Source organism: Rana temporaria, chromosome 10 (genome assembly GCF_905171775.1).
Source record: "Rana temporaria chromosome 10, aRanTem1.1, whole genome shotgun sequence".
Taxonomy (NCBI): domain Eukaryota; kingdom Metazoa; phylum Chordata; class Amphibia; order Anura; family Ranidae; genus Rana; species Rana temporaria.
This window is the reverse complement of record NC_053498.1, coordinates 90452690-90469230: the sequence shown is the minus strand read 5'-3', so window position 1 is coordinate 90469230 and position 16541 is coordinate 90452690. Positions and strand designations below refer to the sequence as shown.

The following is a 16541-nucleotide window of genomic DNA, read 5'->3' as shown; positions in this document are numbered from 1 at the left end:
ATTCTTTTGCAAAGTTAACAGTCATTTACCTTTAGTATTTCAATCCCAAAGTGAGAAGTAAGAGCCAATCTCTCCAAAATGAGGGTAAATCCCTTCTCAGTTGTGATTGGAACATGTGCTCCTATAGAACATTTCTCCTCTATGCCAGAAACTACCATAACACATTTGATTTCCTATCACTTTCTGTGCTGAAAAATGTAGAGGAGGACAGCATTTTACCACGTGCAATCCAAAACTTAAATAAAAAAGGGTTTTGTCTTTAGATATAGGTTTCAATAAGTGAGCAGTCCACACAGGTCATTGTCTGGTGCTGTGTTTTTACTCTCCCCATACAAGTCAAAGACCACAAGGAAAACCAAAACCAAAGATGAAATTTGTCTTCTTCTAATGATGCAGTGCCCATTTTAGTTTGGTTAGATGCTGCCTGTCTTGGAGGTAGAAGAACACCAGATTTAAGAAGATGTCATTAAATGAGTATAACGTATGAAAGTAATGATACTGCATACTTATTTCAGTCTGTACATAGTGACATAGTTAGTCAGGTTGAAAAAAGACACAAGTCCATCCAGTTCAACCACATGCTGCAAGCAATAGCTAAGCAGCATGTTAATTGCCTGGAGATGTAGAAAGTTTCAGCACAGTTTAAAACATACCCTGTTTTCAGGTTCTGTAGAGCATCTTCTACATGTCGCTGGTTGTACTTAATCATGTAGGCGTGCATGTCTGGGTAGTTACTCCGAATGTTCTTCTCTGTGCTCCCATTGGGTACTGTACCAAACTTCAAAGGTGGGTACTGCTCATGGGGTCTCTGAAACTGATGTAGAAATACATGGACTTAAAACCACATAATATAACATTTCCATTAGGTCCAGGTTTGTTTTGCAATGTAATGTTTATATATATATATATATATATATATATATATATATATATATATATATATATATATATATATATATATATATATATATATATATATATATATATATATATATATATATATATATATATATATGTATATACATATATATATATATATATATATATATATATATATATATATAATGTATTTTCAGTAAGTACACTTTCTGGATCACAACTACTAAGTTTACCTGACAGTAACCTTAGATGTACATTCTAGGGAGAATACATTGGTTCACTCTCAAGTGCATATTTGTATGCCAGACAAATACAGATAGTTACCTTGCCAAAGAACAGCTAAGATGGATGATTGATGTCTGGTTCACTTCTGTGTGCTGCATTTTTAATGCTTTACATTTTAGGTGTTGTACATGCATTTTAGGTGCGTTATCACTGAGCTCTAGAATGCATGTTTTGATGAAAGCACATCAATAATGCAGCATACAAGACTTGTTTTATGCACTACACCCATACTGCACATAAAACACACAGGGATTATTGGGGCCTAAGACATGGTACCCTATATAACAAGGATAACTTGCCACAAATGTGTGGCAGTGTTGAATTGTAAGTCTGGTAACTTGCTGCACATTTCACTGGCAAGTTGTACACTGGCAGAGAACTTGAAGCACAAGTTCTAGTTCACACTTTTCCAATTTGTAGCAAATTTGCATGGCACGTCTCTAGCAAGAGCAAAAGTTGCAGTGGTGAGTCTACAGCAGGAGCTTTGCAAGTCTACAGCATGAAAATTCAACATCAGTGTCCCCTGTGGTGGGATGACTATTGCACAAAATAGCTGAACCTGAACTTGCAAAAAGCGTGTGGAATGTATGCAAAGAAAGTTGATCTGGAGTCTTGCAATGTGGACTTGCTGGAATTGCGCAACAAACTTGTGAATCTCGACAAGTCTAGTAATAGCTTAGCAAGTCATTTTCAAACTTGCAGCTCATTGCTTGCTATCTGGGACTATTTCTTAGCCAGTCTGAGTAGCCTGACAAACTTGCATTAAGAAAAGGGAACTGTATAATAATGCAGAAATGCCTGTGAATAGTGACAGTGAGCAAATTACAATCCATAATTGCTCATATTGGATCACACTTCTTTAACCAGCATATTGTTTTAAAATGTGGTGCAATTAAAATAACTAAGTTTAACAGATCTTCACAATATGTTTCCCTGTTCTGACCTGATGAACTATGATCATCACACCAGCTGACCCCTCCTTACCCTGCACATAGAGAAAACTCCTTTCATCTGCTCATTGTACAGCTCACATGTAGCTTCCTTTTAGCTGTCAAGAAAGACCTGATACTAAAGAAGAACTGTATACTGAACAATGCAAGTCAGAGACATCTTGGGGTGGGGAGGAACTTAGTAATGTTGTTTTATTCATCTTATCCTGATCTAAAGCTGGCAAAATATGGTACAACTTTCTTTTCAGCTTAGTCCAATTGGCCGCTAAAGTTCTTATGATATTTAGCTCCATCTAGTGGCCAAATTTTATATTTGCCCAGTTAAAAGCAATATTAATCCCAAATTAAAACATGACTCTATATCAGGGAAATGCAATTAGTGGACCTCCAGTTGTTGCAGAACTACAAGTCCCATTAGGCATAGAACTCTGACAGCCACAAGCATGACACCCAGAGGCAGAGGCATGATGGGCCTTGTAGTTTTGCAACAGCTGGAGGTCCGCTAATTGCATATCCCTGCTCTATATTGTAGCTTACCAATTCTTAGATGTGATAGCTGCATTGATTTTCTTTTTCATTTTTTTTCTTCTATTTTCAGCAGTTGATCCAGCCAGCAAGTCTGTTGTTTTTCAAAAGCATAAGCTCTCCAGCAGAATTGGGCAGCACAGTGGCTAGAACTTTTGCCTGACAGCACGAAGGTCGTTGATTTGAATCCCAACCACGGCACTACCTGCTTGGAGTTTCCATGTTCTCCCTGTAGCTGTGTGGGTTTCCTCCCACACTCCAAAGGCCTGCTAGACCTGCTGGTAGGTTAATTGGCTCCTGTCTACATTGACCCTAGTATGTGTATGTATGAATGTGACTTAGAGACCTTAGAGGGTAGGGACTGATGTGAATGTACAATATATGTGTAAATTGACGGCGCTATATAAGTATCTATAATGAATAAATATATCAGTTTACAATTTTTTTTTAACACTGGCAGGGGTGCTTAAAATTATCAGTATTTTTTTATTCACGAAAAACATTTATCCCAAAAGGAAAAAATAGACATGCAATTTCACTGGGTGAATGGTTATGAAAATGCATTATAAATCAACCTATAAATGTACATTTACTGACTCAATAAACAATGGTGTTCATTAGGGAATAAGCATTTTTCGTTAACTCACAATGATGAGTCATTAAGGTTAGGATTAGCTACCCCTCCCTCTTGACTGATAGATCTAAACTCTAAGGGCCAGATCCACATACATGTAGATTGGCGCAGCTTATCAGAGATACGCTACGCCGCCGTACCTTACCTGGCGCATTTTCGAATCCTCAGCGATTTTGCGCCGTAAGTTACGGCGGCGTAGTGTATTTCTGGCGGCGGATTTCAAATTGGGCGGGTTGGGGCGGGTTTCATTTAAATGAAGCGCGTCCCCGCGCCGAATGAAATGCACATGCGTCGTCCAGAAATTTCCTGCCGTGCTTTGCGCGAAATGATTTTGCAATGACGTCATTTTTTTAACTTAGACGTGAGTTACGTCCATCCCTATTCACGGACGACTGACGCAAAAAAAAAAATTCAAATTTCGACGCGGGAACAACGGCCATACTTAACATGGCAATTTTATCTATACGCCGCAAAATACCAGCTTTAACTATACGCTGGAAAAAGCCGACTACAGACAACGTTATAAAATGCGACGGCCGCGCGTACGTTCGTGGATTGTCGTAAATCGCTAATTTGCATACCCGACACGGAAAACGCCACCCAGTGGACGCCGAAGTATTGCATCTTAGATCCGAAGGCGTACAAAGACGTACACCTGTCGGATCTAACCCAGAAGCCGTCGTATCTTGTTTTGAGGATTCAAAACAAAGATACGACGCAGGAATTTTGAAATTACGCGGCGTATCAATAGATACACCGGCGTAATTTCTTTGTGGCTCTAGCCCTAAAATATCAATCCCTACCACAAAAATGCCATATTGTATATTGGACTGATGGTATAACAATCAATCCTTCCTGAACAAAAAATACCCACCTCTAATCCCACCCAGTCCCACCCAGTCTTCAGATCTTTAGCTCTACCCCTCAAACACACACATGCTCCTACATACATAGATCCTGAGGGGGTGATAAGCATCTCTCCTAAGTCTAGAGAACCTTCCATTTCAGAGCTGAACTATTGACTATTGGATTATGTCCACTACACAGCCAAGAAACATCATGATTACTCCCATTAAGGGCTTATTCACACCATACCTGCATGAAAACTAATGGGAAAACCACATAGAGACATCAGTTCCACATCAGTTTTCATGCAAGTTTCAGACAGTTTTTATGCACATTGACATCAGTTTCCATGCACGTCAGGCCCCATACACACCATAGAATCTATCCGCAGATAAATCCCATCAAATGGGTTTCTGCGGATAGATTCTATGGTGTGTACACTCCGTCGGATATTTATCCGAGGATAAATCTCCCCTGGGATGGATTTCCAGCAGATGGATATTTGCTGACATGCTCAACAAATCCATCTGCTGGAATCCATTCCAACGGATGGATCCGCTCGTCTGTACAGACTTACCGGATCCATCCGTCCAAAGGGATTCCCCGCACGCGTCGTAATGATTTGACGCATGCGTGGAATTCCTTATATGACAGCGTCGCGCCCGTCGCCGCGTCATAATAGCGGTGACGGCGCGACACGTCATCGCCAGAGGATTTCAGCGCGGATTTCAATGCGATGGTGTGTACACGCCATCGCATAGAAATCTTCTGAAATCCTCGAGAGGATTTATCCGCGGATACGGTCCGCTGGACCGTATCTGCGGATAAATCCTCTCGTGTGTATGGGGCCTCAGTTATGAGCCCTGTTCACACCAATGTTGATGTCACGTAAGTTTTTGCAGAAAACAGCATACAAATTGTAGATTTTTGCACAGAAAGGTGTGAACAGGGCATATACAGAACCATTGTTTTTTGTGCCCTTGCAGAACACATGCAGAAAAACTGATGTCTCTGCACCATTGTGTAAACAAGACCTAAAGGAAGCTAAGGATGAGCTCCAGCGTGTTTGCATGGTACACGTGCAGAGCCCACCAGGAAGTCTGCACAGCGCTGCGCTAATCACAGCCAGGGAGACATTCCCCGATCTCTGCAGCCGAGCATCGGGAAATGTCTCCCTGGCTGTGATTAGCACAGCGCTGTGCAGACTTCCTGGCAGGCTCTGCACGTGTATTATGCGAACACGCTGGAGCTCTTACTTAAAGGAAGCAGAAAGGATTGTTGACATAACCTCAGGTTAAGCCGATAAAAAGGCTTACCTGTAGGTAAAATGAATCTCTCTTAAACCTATATGTTTAGGAGATATTCATCTTGCATGCATCTGCTGACATCAGCGGCCCATGTGCTCTGAAGGTCCGGCAGATGTTGCCAGAAAATCAGAGCTCCCTGCCAGAATGTAGGACTCCCACGCATTTGCGGGAGTGACATCATCGCGGCTCCTCCACTCACATCGCAAACCCAGAACAAACGTAGAGGCAACATGTTATCTCCCTAAGTGGTGACTGGGAGACAGTATGGGCGATTTGTTCTATGGTAAGTATTTCATAATGAGCTCATTATGCCTTTGCCTTACAGGGTTTGTTTTTGGTCAGGGCATACAACCGCTTTAAAAACCCTGTAACATACACTTTGCCTTTTAGCTGACATGGGGCATACATGCAGATTTAAGGCAATGTATTACATTTGAAATAATGAAAAAGTAAGCTAAATGAAATTTTTCACATTTCTACCTGTAAATAGTCTTTAATTTCAGAGAAAAAATCTGGAGCTGCATGGAACAAAAAACAATTTAAATCAAGGACATTCTTTCCCCTTGACTGTCTCTGCTATTGATCCCCCGAACTACAGAGAAATTATGAGAACCTTAAAAAAAATTGATCCAATAGTTTCTCCTTTTCTGCAATAGGCTGAATCTCATTTAGTATTGTGCAGTTAATCTCCACGTACATCTTCCCTTCATAATTAAATATCCGCCCCAGAATAGATTGGGGATGAATGGCAAGATTAGATTTATTAAGATGCCACCTGCACTTTGATGGTGTCACTTTTGGGGCTGGTTCTCCACTCCAATGATCATAATGAGAAATAATGTCTTCCAGGAAAGGACACAGTTCACAGGACACACCTGACAAAGACTCATTCTCCAGCAATTCACTTGTCACGTCTCACATTTTCAGCAAGCAGGTTTGTAGATTGTGAATCAAATGGCTTTGAACCAAAACAAATCTGATAATATGGAAATACTACTAAAAATGTTTAAACGCTGTTCATTTTCTTAAAGTGAACTTCACATTGCCTGTATAAAGCAAGGTCACAGGTTCTCTTTGTGGAAGGCACAAAAAGCATGATGCTACATTCCACACTCCCCTGGTGCCCTGGTATACTACAAGTATCCCCAGAAACACTGGCCCGGATTCAGAGAGCAGTTAAGACAGCGTATCTCCGGATACGCCGCCGTAACTCTGAGTTGCGGGGTCGTATCTATGCGACTGATTCATAGAATCAGTTACGCATAGATTTGCCTAAGATCCGACCGGCGTAAGTATCTTACACCGTCGTATCTTAGGCTGCATATTTCCGCTGGCCGCTAGGTGGCACTTCCGTATATTTACACAAGGAATATGCAAATTAGGTAGATACGCCGATTCAGAAACGTACGTCCGCCCGGCGCATTATTTTTACGTTGTTTACGTTAGGCTTTTTCCGGCGTAAAGTTACCCCTGCTATATGAGGGGTATCCTATGTTAAGTATGAACGTCGTTCCCGCGTCGAATTTTGAAAATTTTACGTCGTTTGCGTAAGTCGTTCGCAAATAGGGCTGTACGTAAGTTACGTTCACGTCTAAAGCATTGACGATTTGCGGCGTAATTTCGAGCATGCGCACTGGGATTCTTTCACGAACGGTGAATGCGCCGTTCGTAAAAAACATCAAATACGTGGGGTCACACTACATTTGAATAAAACACGCCCACATCATCCACATTTGAATTAGGCGGGCTTACGCCGGACCACATACGTTACGCCGCCGTAACTTAGGGTGCAAGTTCTTTCTAAATACGGAACTTGCGCCCTAATTTACGGCGGCGTAACGTATCTGAGATACGTTACGCCCGCCGAGAGATTGGCAGATCTCTCTGAATCCGGGCCAATGTTGTCAATTTCAACTTCCCGGTCAAGTCAAAACGTATATATTATGTACCCTCTGCCACACACAGACACATACACTTGTTCTCACATGGCATGTCACTGAAGATTGGCCAAGTAGTTGTATTGTGGGAGGCAGGGGGTAGGAGTACATGTATTTAACTGGAAAAAACATAATACAATTCACATTAATCCATTATAGATCCCCTTTAAAGCATATTCTTTGCACATTTTCAACTATGTTTTACCCCTTTTCTGACTGCAGGGTCAACGAATATGCACCAAGCCTGACTAATCACTTTTACATCACAGAGGGTGGTGTTACCTCCGACTGACCTTACATGCAGCATTCAATTAATAAAAGTCCAACTGTCCAGCGACTCAGGAATACGTTAAAGGGTCACTAAAGGAATTATTTTTTTTCCTTTACCTTACTGCAGTCCTAGTTTCATGTCCTCATTGTTCGTTTTTGCTCTGATGTTGCTGTAATCCTCTCTGTTCTGAACAGTCTGTTTCCTGATAAAAAAAGTCATGGGAGCTTTCTCTCTGTGGTCACTAATCAAGGAGGTGTGATTACTGTGTGTCTAAAACCCCACAGCACCAATCAGTTTCGTTTTACAAACCATCACTGCCCTGTATTGGCTCTTTGTCTCTGTACATCACAGAAGCAGGAAACAGCATGCAAAAACGAAACTGAAACTGTAGGTACATTATATGATTGATTTTTATCTATTTTTAATAATTTTTAAAAGCAATCAGTTAAAGGGGTTGTAAAGGAATTTTTTTTTTCATAATAAGCATCCTTTACCTGCAGACATTCCTTATTTCACTTCCTCATTGTTCATTTTTGCTCAGAAGTTGCTCTATTTCTTCTCTGTTCTGTTCACTTCCTGCTTGTCTGATTTTACTGACCACCGTGATGGGAGGCTTTACTGCGGTGGTCAGTAACGTGCTCACCGCCTCCTGGGAACTACATCTGTGCGGCAGGACGCTCCCTACGTGTTAGAGACTTCAAGGAGGTGTGAATTACTGGGCGTGCCGCAATGCATACTGGGAAATATAGGGCCAAATCCACAAAAGAGATACGCAGGCGGAACTGCTGTTCAGCCTGCGTATCTCTGTGCCTAACTTTGGAAACGATCCTCAAAAGGATTTTTCCAAAGTTAGGCAGAAGATCTGACATCTGTAAGACACTTACACTGTCAGATCTTAAGATGCAGTACCGCATCCGCCGCTGGGGGCATTTCGAGTCGAAATGCCGCCTAGCGTATGCAAATGAGTACTTAAGCAGATCCACAAAGCTTTTAAGCTTTGTGTTTTCTGCGTAAGTTACGATTTGCACGCGTAAAATTAGGGCTGGTTTTACAATGTGTAAAGTTAGTACACCATGTAAAACCAGACCTTTTTTTCGATTTGAATTTTTTTTTCCCTGCGCGTAAATTTTTTTTCACCCGTTGCAACTTTATTGTCCCGTCGCAATCCACAAAGCCCGGCGTAAATTACGTTCGCGCGCTGCACGTCGGGAAAAATGACGTCACACGCATGCGCAGTACGTCCGGCGCGGGAGCGCGCCTAATTTAAATGGGAATCGCCCATTTAAACTAGGAACGCCTTACGATGGACGGAGTTAAGTTGCGCTGCCGCAATTTTCCGGGTAAGTGCTTTGAGGATCGGTACTTAACTTCGGAAAATTGCGGCAGTGTAACTTAACTCTGAAAAGTTAAGTTAGGCTGCATGTCTGTGGATTTGGCCCATAGTTCTTACATGAATGAGCAATGCAAACCAGGAAGTAAATGAGAGAACAGAAACTAGAATGCCGGAGATAATATAGATGAAGGAATTTATTAGGTATTTACTAGTTTTTTAACAGAATCATTACACTATTCTGTCTGTCTACCTTGCAGACATTAATTTTAGGCAAAAAAAATAAATCCTTTAGTGACCCTTTAACTATTATGTCTCTATACCCTGTAAACAGTAATTTCAGCAAAAAAATTATTCCTTTACAACTCCTTTAACTGTCTGTATCAAAATTGGTCTAATACATCTTTACAACACCCTTGTCCCTGTGTCCTCAGTGACGGGGGTTTTGCAAAGCTTTATTAGACCCATTTTTATACATGTGTGTCATAAAATCAAGTAAAAGTCTGGGGAAGTGAGTGGCAGGAGAGTACTCACGTTTAGCAGTTAACGTATTCCTGAGGCACTCAACAGTTGGACTTTTATTGACCTTTGATATGCCAAGGCGCTTTGGTGTTTTGATCAGCTGACATTGGGAGCACTCGAGCGCTGGTACGCATGTAAATAAAATATTCATTTAATACATTTCCAGGATTTACACTGCTTCGCAAGAGTTCCGAGAGTGGATGGAATGAAACTCAGACATAACCACTGATTGTCCTGCTTCTGCATGCCAGCAATGGCATAACAAATATAAACCTGTAGTCTTTCTTTTAACATACTCCTGTTAACCACTTAAGCCCCGGACCATTTGGCTGGCCAAAGACCAGGCCACTTTTTGTAATTCGGCACTGCATCTCTTTAACTGACAATTGCACGGTCCTGCGACCAACGCTGAATCCTGGCCTAGGCCAACAAGGCCCAGGCCTAGGGCAGCACTTTGCAGGGGGGCAGCACTGAAAGAGTCCCCGCCGGCTTGCGCTACACTGTTAGTGTGCTTCTAAGTTTGACTGTCCTATCATGCTGGGCCACAAACCTTCCTCACTGTGCTATATGTTTTCTGCTGCACCATTGGCATGGTTATATCTTCTTAGTCCTCACCTTAAAATTATCAGAAACTCATGCTTAAAGTAGAACTATAGGCAACAACTAATTTTAGATAGAACAAGGGAGGGTTATAGCCCCTGTCAGTTTATTTTTTACCATCCCTGTCCCATTGCAGAGATTTCCCTTCACTTCCTGCCCCATAGTCAAACAGGAAGTGAGACAAAATCAATGCAAATTAAAGGACTCCATTGCCCCCCCCCCCCAGCCCTCAGAACTAGTGTACCCACTCTAAATTTTCAGGGCAGGTCTTAAACAGCAAGGGGTGTGGCCTTAACAGGAAGGAGTGAGTCATATTTAAATTAGGGGATGCATGAGTTTAGTCAGGCCTAGGGCAGCACAAAACCTAAATACACCACTGCCTGCGACGTGGCTTCAAAACACAATTTTCATCCTTTTTTTCCCCACAAATAGAACTTTCTTTTGGTGGTATTTGATCACCTCTGTGGTTTTTATTGTTTGCGCTATAAACTAAAATAGGGCGACAATTTTGAAAAAAATACAATATTTTGCACTTTTTGCTATAATAAATATCCTCATTTTTTTTTCTAAGCTAATTTCTTCTCAGTTTAGGCTGATATGTATTCTTCTACATATTTGTGGTAAAAAATTGCAATAAGCGTATATTGATTGTTTTGCGCAAAAGTTATAATGTCTACAAAATAAGGGATAGTTTTATGGCATTTTTATTATTATTTTTTTACTAGTAATGGCAGCGATCTGCAGTTTTTATCATGACTGCGACTTTATGGCGGATGCATCGGACACTTTTGACACATTTTTGGGACCGTTGTCATTTTTACAGCGATCAGTGCTATAAAAATGCACTGATACCTGTGAAAATTACACTGGCAACGAAGGGGTTAACCACTAGGTGGCGCTGTAGGGGTCAAGTGTATCCTAGGGAGTGATTTTAACTGTTAGGGGGAAGGGCTACCAGTGACACTGATCCCGATCACAGGGAACATTCGATCAGTGACATGTCACAAGGCAGAACATCGAGTTCCCAGGACCCGCGAGCGCACTCAAGAGGCACGCGTGCGCCTGCTGTGCAGAAAATTTAAAGGGACGTACAGGTATGACCCATTTGCCTGCCCGTGCCATTGTGTAGACGTATATCTGCGTGCGGCGGTCGCTATGTGGTTAACATATTAATAAATATATGAATTATGTTAACATACCCATGCTTAGGAGGTTTGAACCTGGAAAAATATTCTGTTCAATAGGAACGTCACCTATTAAAGGGGAAGTAAACCCTCCAATCATTTTCAGACAAGTAAGCTGCCATTTTGGCCTCTGTTTAACCTTCATATGCCATGATGCTGCACATATGATCATCTTTGACACCAGCCATTAATCAGGCGTCTCAAACTGGCGGCCCTCCAGCTGTTGCAAAACTACAAGTCCAATGAGCTATTGCAAGAATGACAGTTACCAGCATGACTCCCACAGGCAGAGGCATGATGGGACTTGTAGTTTTACAACAGCTGGAGGGCCACCAGTTTGAGACCCTTGCATTAGATGGTTTGACAATTTGGCTGAGAGCCCATCCAATGTGACAGTTACATTCCCAACACGTGCCAGGAATATAATTGTTTTTTGAAACTGATAAATCAATGGATTTACTCCAGCTTTAAAAAAGAGGAGGTCCCAGACCTCCGCATTAAAAAATTAAAAGTCAGCAACTACAAATATTGTAGGTGCTGACTTTTAATATTAGGACACTTACCTGTCCTGGAATCGAGTGATGTTGGCACCCCAGCAGATGTTTCCATTGGCTCTCGGGTGCTACCGCCACCATTGCCTGCTGCAGGGGAAGGAGTGCCAAACTTCCAGGGAACCTTGATGCATCTCACTGCAGCCAGGCCTCCCAGAATTGGGGATTGGTACCTGTCAAAACCAAATGTGGCACCAGAAGGGGGAGGGTGCAGATAAGCAGAGCTTCCCCTTTTGGGTGGAGCTCTCTCATCTCAGTAGTAAAAGCTCTTTACTGCTTCCCAACCATCAATCAGGCCCAAACATTTCATGGACAATGTAATTTTAAAGTCTGAATCTCAGGGGGCTGTTAAGTAATAAAGGTAATGCTGACATTGATGCGTGAAGCTTAAAGTGGAGCTCTACCAAAAAGGGGAAGCTCCGCTTGTTTGCACCCTCCCCGCTCTACTGCCACATTAAGCACTTTTTAGGGGGGGCAGGTACCTGGTTTTGAAAGGTACCTACTCCCGGGTAAGATTGCCACATGGCGATCTACGACATTTCCGGCTCCTCTTCCTTACCGCCGCTGCCTTCTGGGACACACAGAGGTACCAGAAGAAGGTGGGATCATTCAGAATGCGCAATGTGACTCGTGAATGCGCAGTAGGAAACAGGCTGTGAAGGCTTCACATCCTGCTTCCCTTACTACAGATGCTGGCAAGTGCACCCGAAGCTGATTGATGAATCAGCTAAGGGTGCCAACATTGCAGTTTTTTTTTCTTTACAGAATGTCACTCATCTTTAATCATTATTAACCATCCCAAAAAAAGTAATATATGGTAGCTTATCAATTCTTAAATTTGGTGGCTGTAATATTTTTTTAGTCTTCTTCTCCCCTTTTTTTACCTAATGATCAGACCAGTAAAACATTTCCTGTCTCAGGGTGGCTCTGCTCTGGATGGAGGAGCGACAGAACTACCCTTGGACAGCATTGCCAACCTGTTGAGAGGGTAGAATGGGATGCATTAGCAGATATAGATACACCTGGCCAACAAATTATAGCCGAGCTCCAGGTAACACGTTTTAAGCAGTTTCAGCAATTGTTTTTTTTTTTTTCCTTTTTGGATAAATTATTTACAAGAATAAATAAAATCCAGCTTGCCTAAGACAAAAGAAAATCTTGAGACTACAGAGGTGTAGTAAGAGAGGTAACTTAATTTTTCATCTAAAGCTAAAAATCCTAACAAAATATTGCAGGGGATCAGTAGAACGCCAGGGCTCATACACATGTCCACCAGACCAACAATTATGGTTTTAAAGGCATAGTTCACATTTACAAAAAAAATGTCTATGCAGAGAAGAGGAATCTATAGATAAGAGCAACATGTGCAGCATTGATCAAAGTTGAATAATGCCCTCACTATTGGTGTAGGTTATTTGCGTACCTCATGAAGCCTGACTGATAAATCCCCAGAGATGACATAACCCCATACTACCTTGTTGCTAGGATGTTGCTATAGAGAGTCACAGCTGTTTTCTCTTCACCCCCACCATCACAGGGAAGAGAAAGAGCATGTAAGGAGGTTTGAATCATAGAGCTCACACCTATGATGATGGAAGTGCACAGTAACAGCTGTGAATCTCTTTGCGACATCCTAGAAAAAAGGCAGGGTGTGGTTCAGTCATCTATGGGAGTTTATCAGCCAGGCTGCATGAGGTACTGTACATAAATTCCCTACACCTTTACCAAGGGTGTTATTGAACTTTGGTCAAAGCAACAGAAGAATTATTGGACTTCCTACAAACTACAAGCTCTGCAGCATGACCTCATGATCATTCTGATGGTCCTGGTCCCTTATATTTTGTTTGGGGTTTAGAGGCAATACAACTGGCCAGAACAGCTCCCAGGCCTGTTATTGTCAAATATCTGAAATACACTAACAAAGCAGCCATATTACAATATTTCTGCTTATCCAGATCTCTGGAAATACAGTAGATGGACATAAACTGCTAATTGTCGCTGATTACTCTACAGAGGTGACTGTACTCTGTTCAGCCCTCTATCAGAAGCAGATTAGGATTACATTACACTCCTAACCCTCTCGTATTGTATTGTAACTGTCCTTTTATATTGTTAATGCTGTATGATAATATTACCCTGCTAATCTTCACCCTTTGACTCAAAATTACCAGTGTCATTCCTTCAGTCAACCATCCAAAATGGAACTGTTTCTGGATTGCTGCGAGGACAATTCACTGTCTGTACAGCTCCCTCCTCAATCACAAGGCATTCCATACAAAGGCAACAAACATTGGGCACAATAACCCTCAGCACTATCACATACTGAGTAAAATTAGTTTACAAATATCAGTAGTGTTGCTCACGAATATTCGTATTTCGAATATTCGGCTCGAATATGGCATATTCGAGTATTCACGATATATTTCGAATTTCGCGGTGAATATTCGCTATTCCGAATATTCAAATTTTTTCAATTTTATTTTTAGAACAGATCACATCCTAGAGATCTCCATCGACGTCTAAAAGCATTGCTGGTATGATTAGAGACCTTGGGCCGAGTAGCTGAAGCGATCATTTTATATTGCCGAAAAATCGCAATGCGATTATTCGGCAATAGGAATATTGCGCGATTATTTTCTTCGCCCTTCTTCTGCATCAGAGCCAATCAGAGTGCTCCTACAGCATTTGTCGAAATTCCGCACTAAATATCGCATTCGCATTTTGCGAAATTTCGATAAAATATCACGAATATTCTGAGCCAATCAGAGTGCTCCTACAGCATTTGTCGAAATTCCGCAATAAATATCGCATTCACATTTTGCGAAATTTCGATAAAATATCACGAATATTCTGAGCCAATCAGAGTGCTCCTACAGCATTTGTCGAAATTCCGCAATAAATATCGCATTCGCATTTTGCGAAATTTCGATAAAATATCAAGAATATTCTGAGCCAATCAGAGTGCTCCTACCGAAATTTCGCAATTATGTTCGCATTCGCAATAGCGAAATTTCGCAAAGATTTCATTTCGATAAAATATCACGAATGTTCGAATTTAGCGAATATTTCTCGAATATTCGGCTATATATTCATGATATATCGCGAAATCGAATATGGCGTATTCTGCTCAACACTAAATATCAGTACCATGCTTGTATATATTGATGTTTAGCCACAACTTATACACCCATTCCTGTGTTGCCAGATAACAGTAGTATTACTCTAACAGCCACTGTTTCAATTACATACAAAAATCCATCAAATTCAGAACTCACCAAGAATGTCAGACCTGCATCTCTGTGTGGTTGCTGTTGATCTGGACGATTACCTGCTGAACTAATGATTTGTAAGGTTGTAACACAAGCGTTTTTATATTTATGCGGATCTGACATTTCTGGTGAGTTCTGAATTTGATGGGTACTTGTGAAAAATTGAAAGTGCAGTTGTTATAGTACTATTATTTTTACCAAGCGAGGTTAAACATAACTCTTGATCCTACTGACTCCTCTACTGCATTCTGTAATAAGGTTCTAGGATACACACAAGTACACATTAAGTTTTTTTTTCCGGTTGCAGTTTTTTTAGGCTAAGGACTAAATGTCACTTCTTTATGTACAAAGTGTAGGTGCCTTATCTAGATAAGTAACCTGCATCCAGGCCGTTGTTTAGCATTTATCTTTTCTCTGCACAAGAAGCTTTCTTTTATCATTGCTGTGGTAGTTCTTTGCTGCGGAGGTATTCTTAGGGCTAGCCCACAGGAATCTGCATCCCACTCTACTATCCCTACATAGCACAAAAGTGAAGCCACTAATTCTATATTGTTTTTTTTTTTTTTTTTCCAAGAAAGAATGTTTATTCACTCTTCAGCAATTACAGTCAACAAGACAAACGACCCAGTGGCCAACTTAAGGATCTGAACATTCATATATAGCGTATATATGCGGACGCAGCCACTGCAGTAAGTATGATATGCAATGGCAAAAGAGTTGAAAAACTGTTGCATATTATCTATAATCTGTAGCCATTCAGGATGCTACTACACGGTGTCATATAATCCTGCCTTTGTCTGTCTCGTTCGGGGCCGTCGGTAAGCCCCACGCACCATTTCTACAGTGTTCTAATCATGTTAGGTGGTATACCCATATGGAAATGCGAAATATGTTCCCCAGGAGGCCTCCGGGCCCCGAGGGTGCAACAAGACATAGCCAACGATCGGGATCAACCTGCCTGTTCAGTGGTTGGCCAGGCCTTCGTATTGGTCTGTCTTTTAACTCTATGAGTGGTGCCCTATAGCCTTGGGGCATCCCTGTGGGTAAAAGCATATTCCCACGAACTTTAAGTCTGGGGGGGGGGTGTGAGCAAGGGCAGGGGGGGGGGAGAAGGGGCAGTGGGGGGGGTACCAGACGGGACATATCTCCAGTCACGGCTCGACAGGGTGCTATGCTGTGGGCACTCCTAGTTCAAGTAAACGGGACATAATCGTGGTGTAGTCGTCAGTCGAAGTGTAGTGTTTCCAGCAGGCCCACGTCTCGTTAAATCGCATAGGGTTGTCATGGGCTTGATGGATTAGGTCCTCCATCTCCATTGTCTTTTGGATTCTCTGAAACCAGTCAGCCATAGAGGGGGGTTGTGTGGAGAGCCATTTAATCGGGATGCACATTCGTGCGGCATTCACCATGTGCATAGCTAGTGATCGGCAATATCCTCTCATGGGTGTCTG

The 16541-nt window shown here is 41.8% G+C and overlaps 1 protein-coding gene across 1 annotated transcript in view; it reads right to left on the bottom strand.

The window, feature by feature from the left end:
* Positions 1–16541, bottom strand: part of GRIN2D (glutamate ionotropic receptor NMDA type subunit 2D) — a 441978-nt gene that overhangs the window by 54094 nt on the left and 371343 nt on the right. The window contains exon 9 of the mRNA XM_040325680.1: positions 654–814. Within this exon, the coding sequence (XP_040181614.1) occupies positions 654–814 (161 nt within the window). The remainder of the gene's footprint in view (positions 1–653; positions 815–16541) is intronic.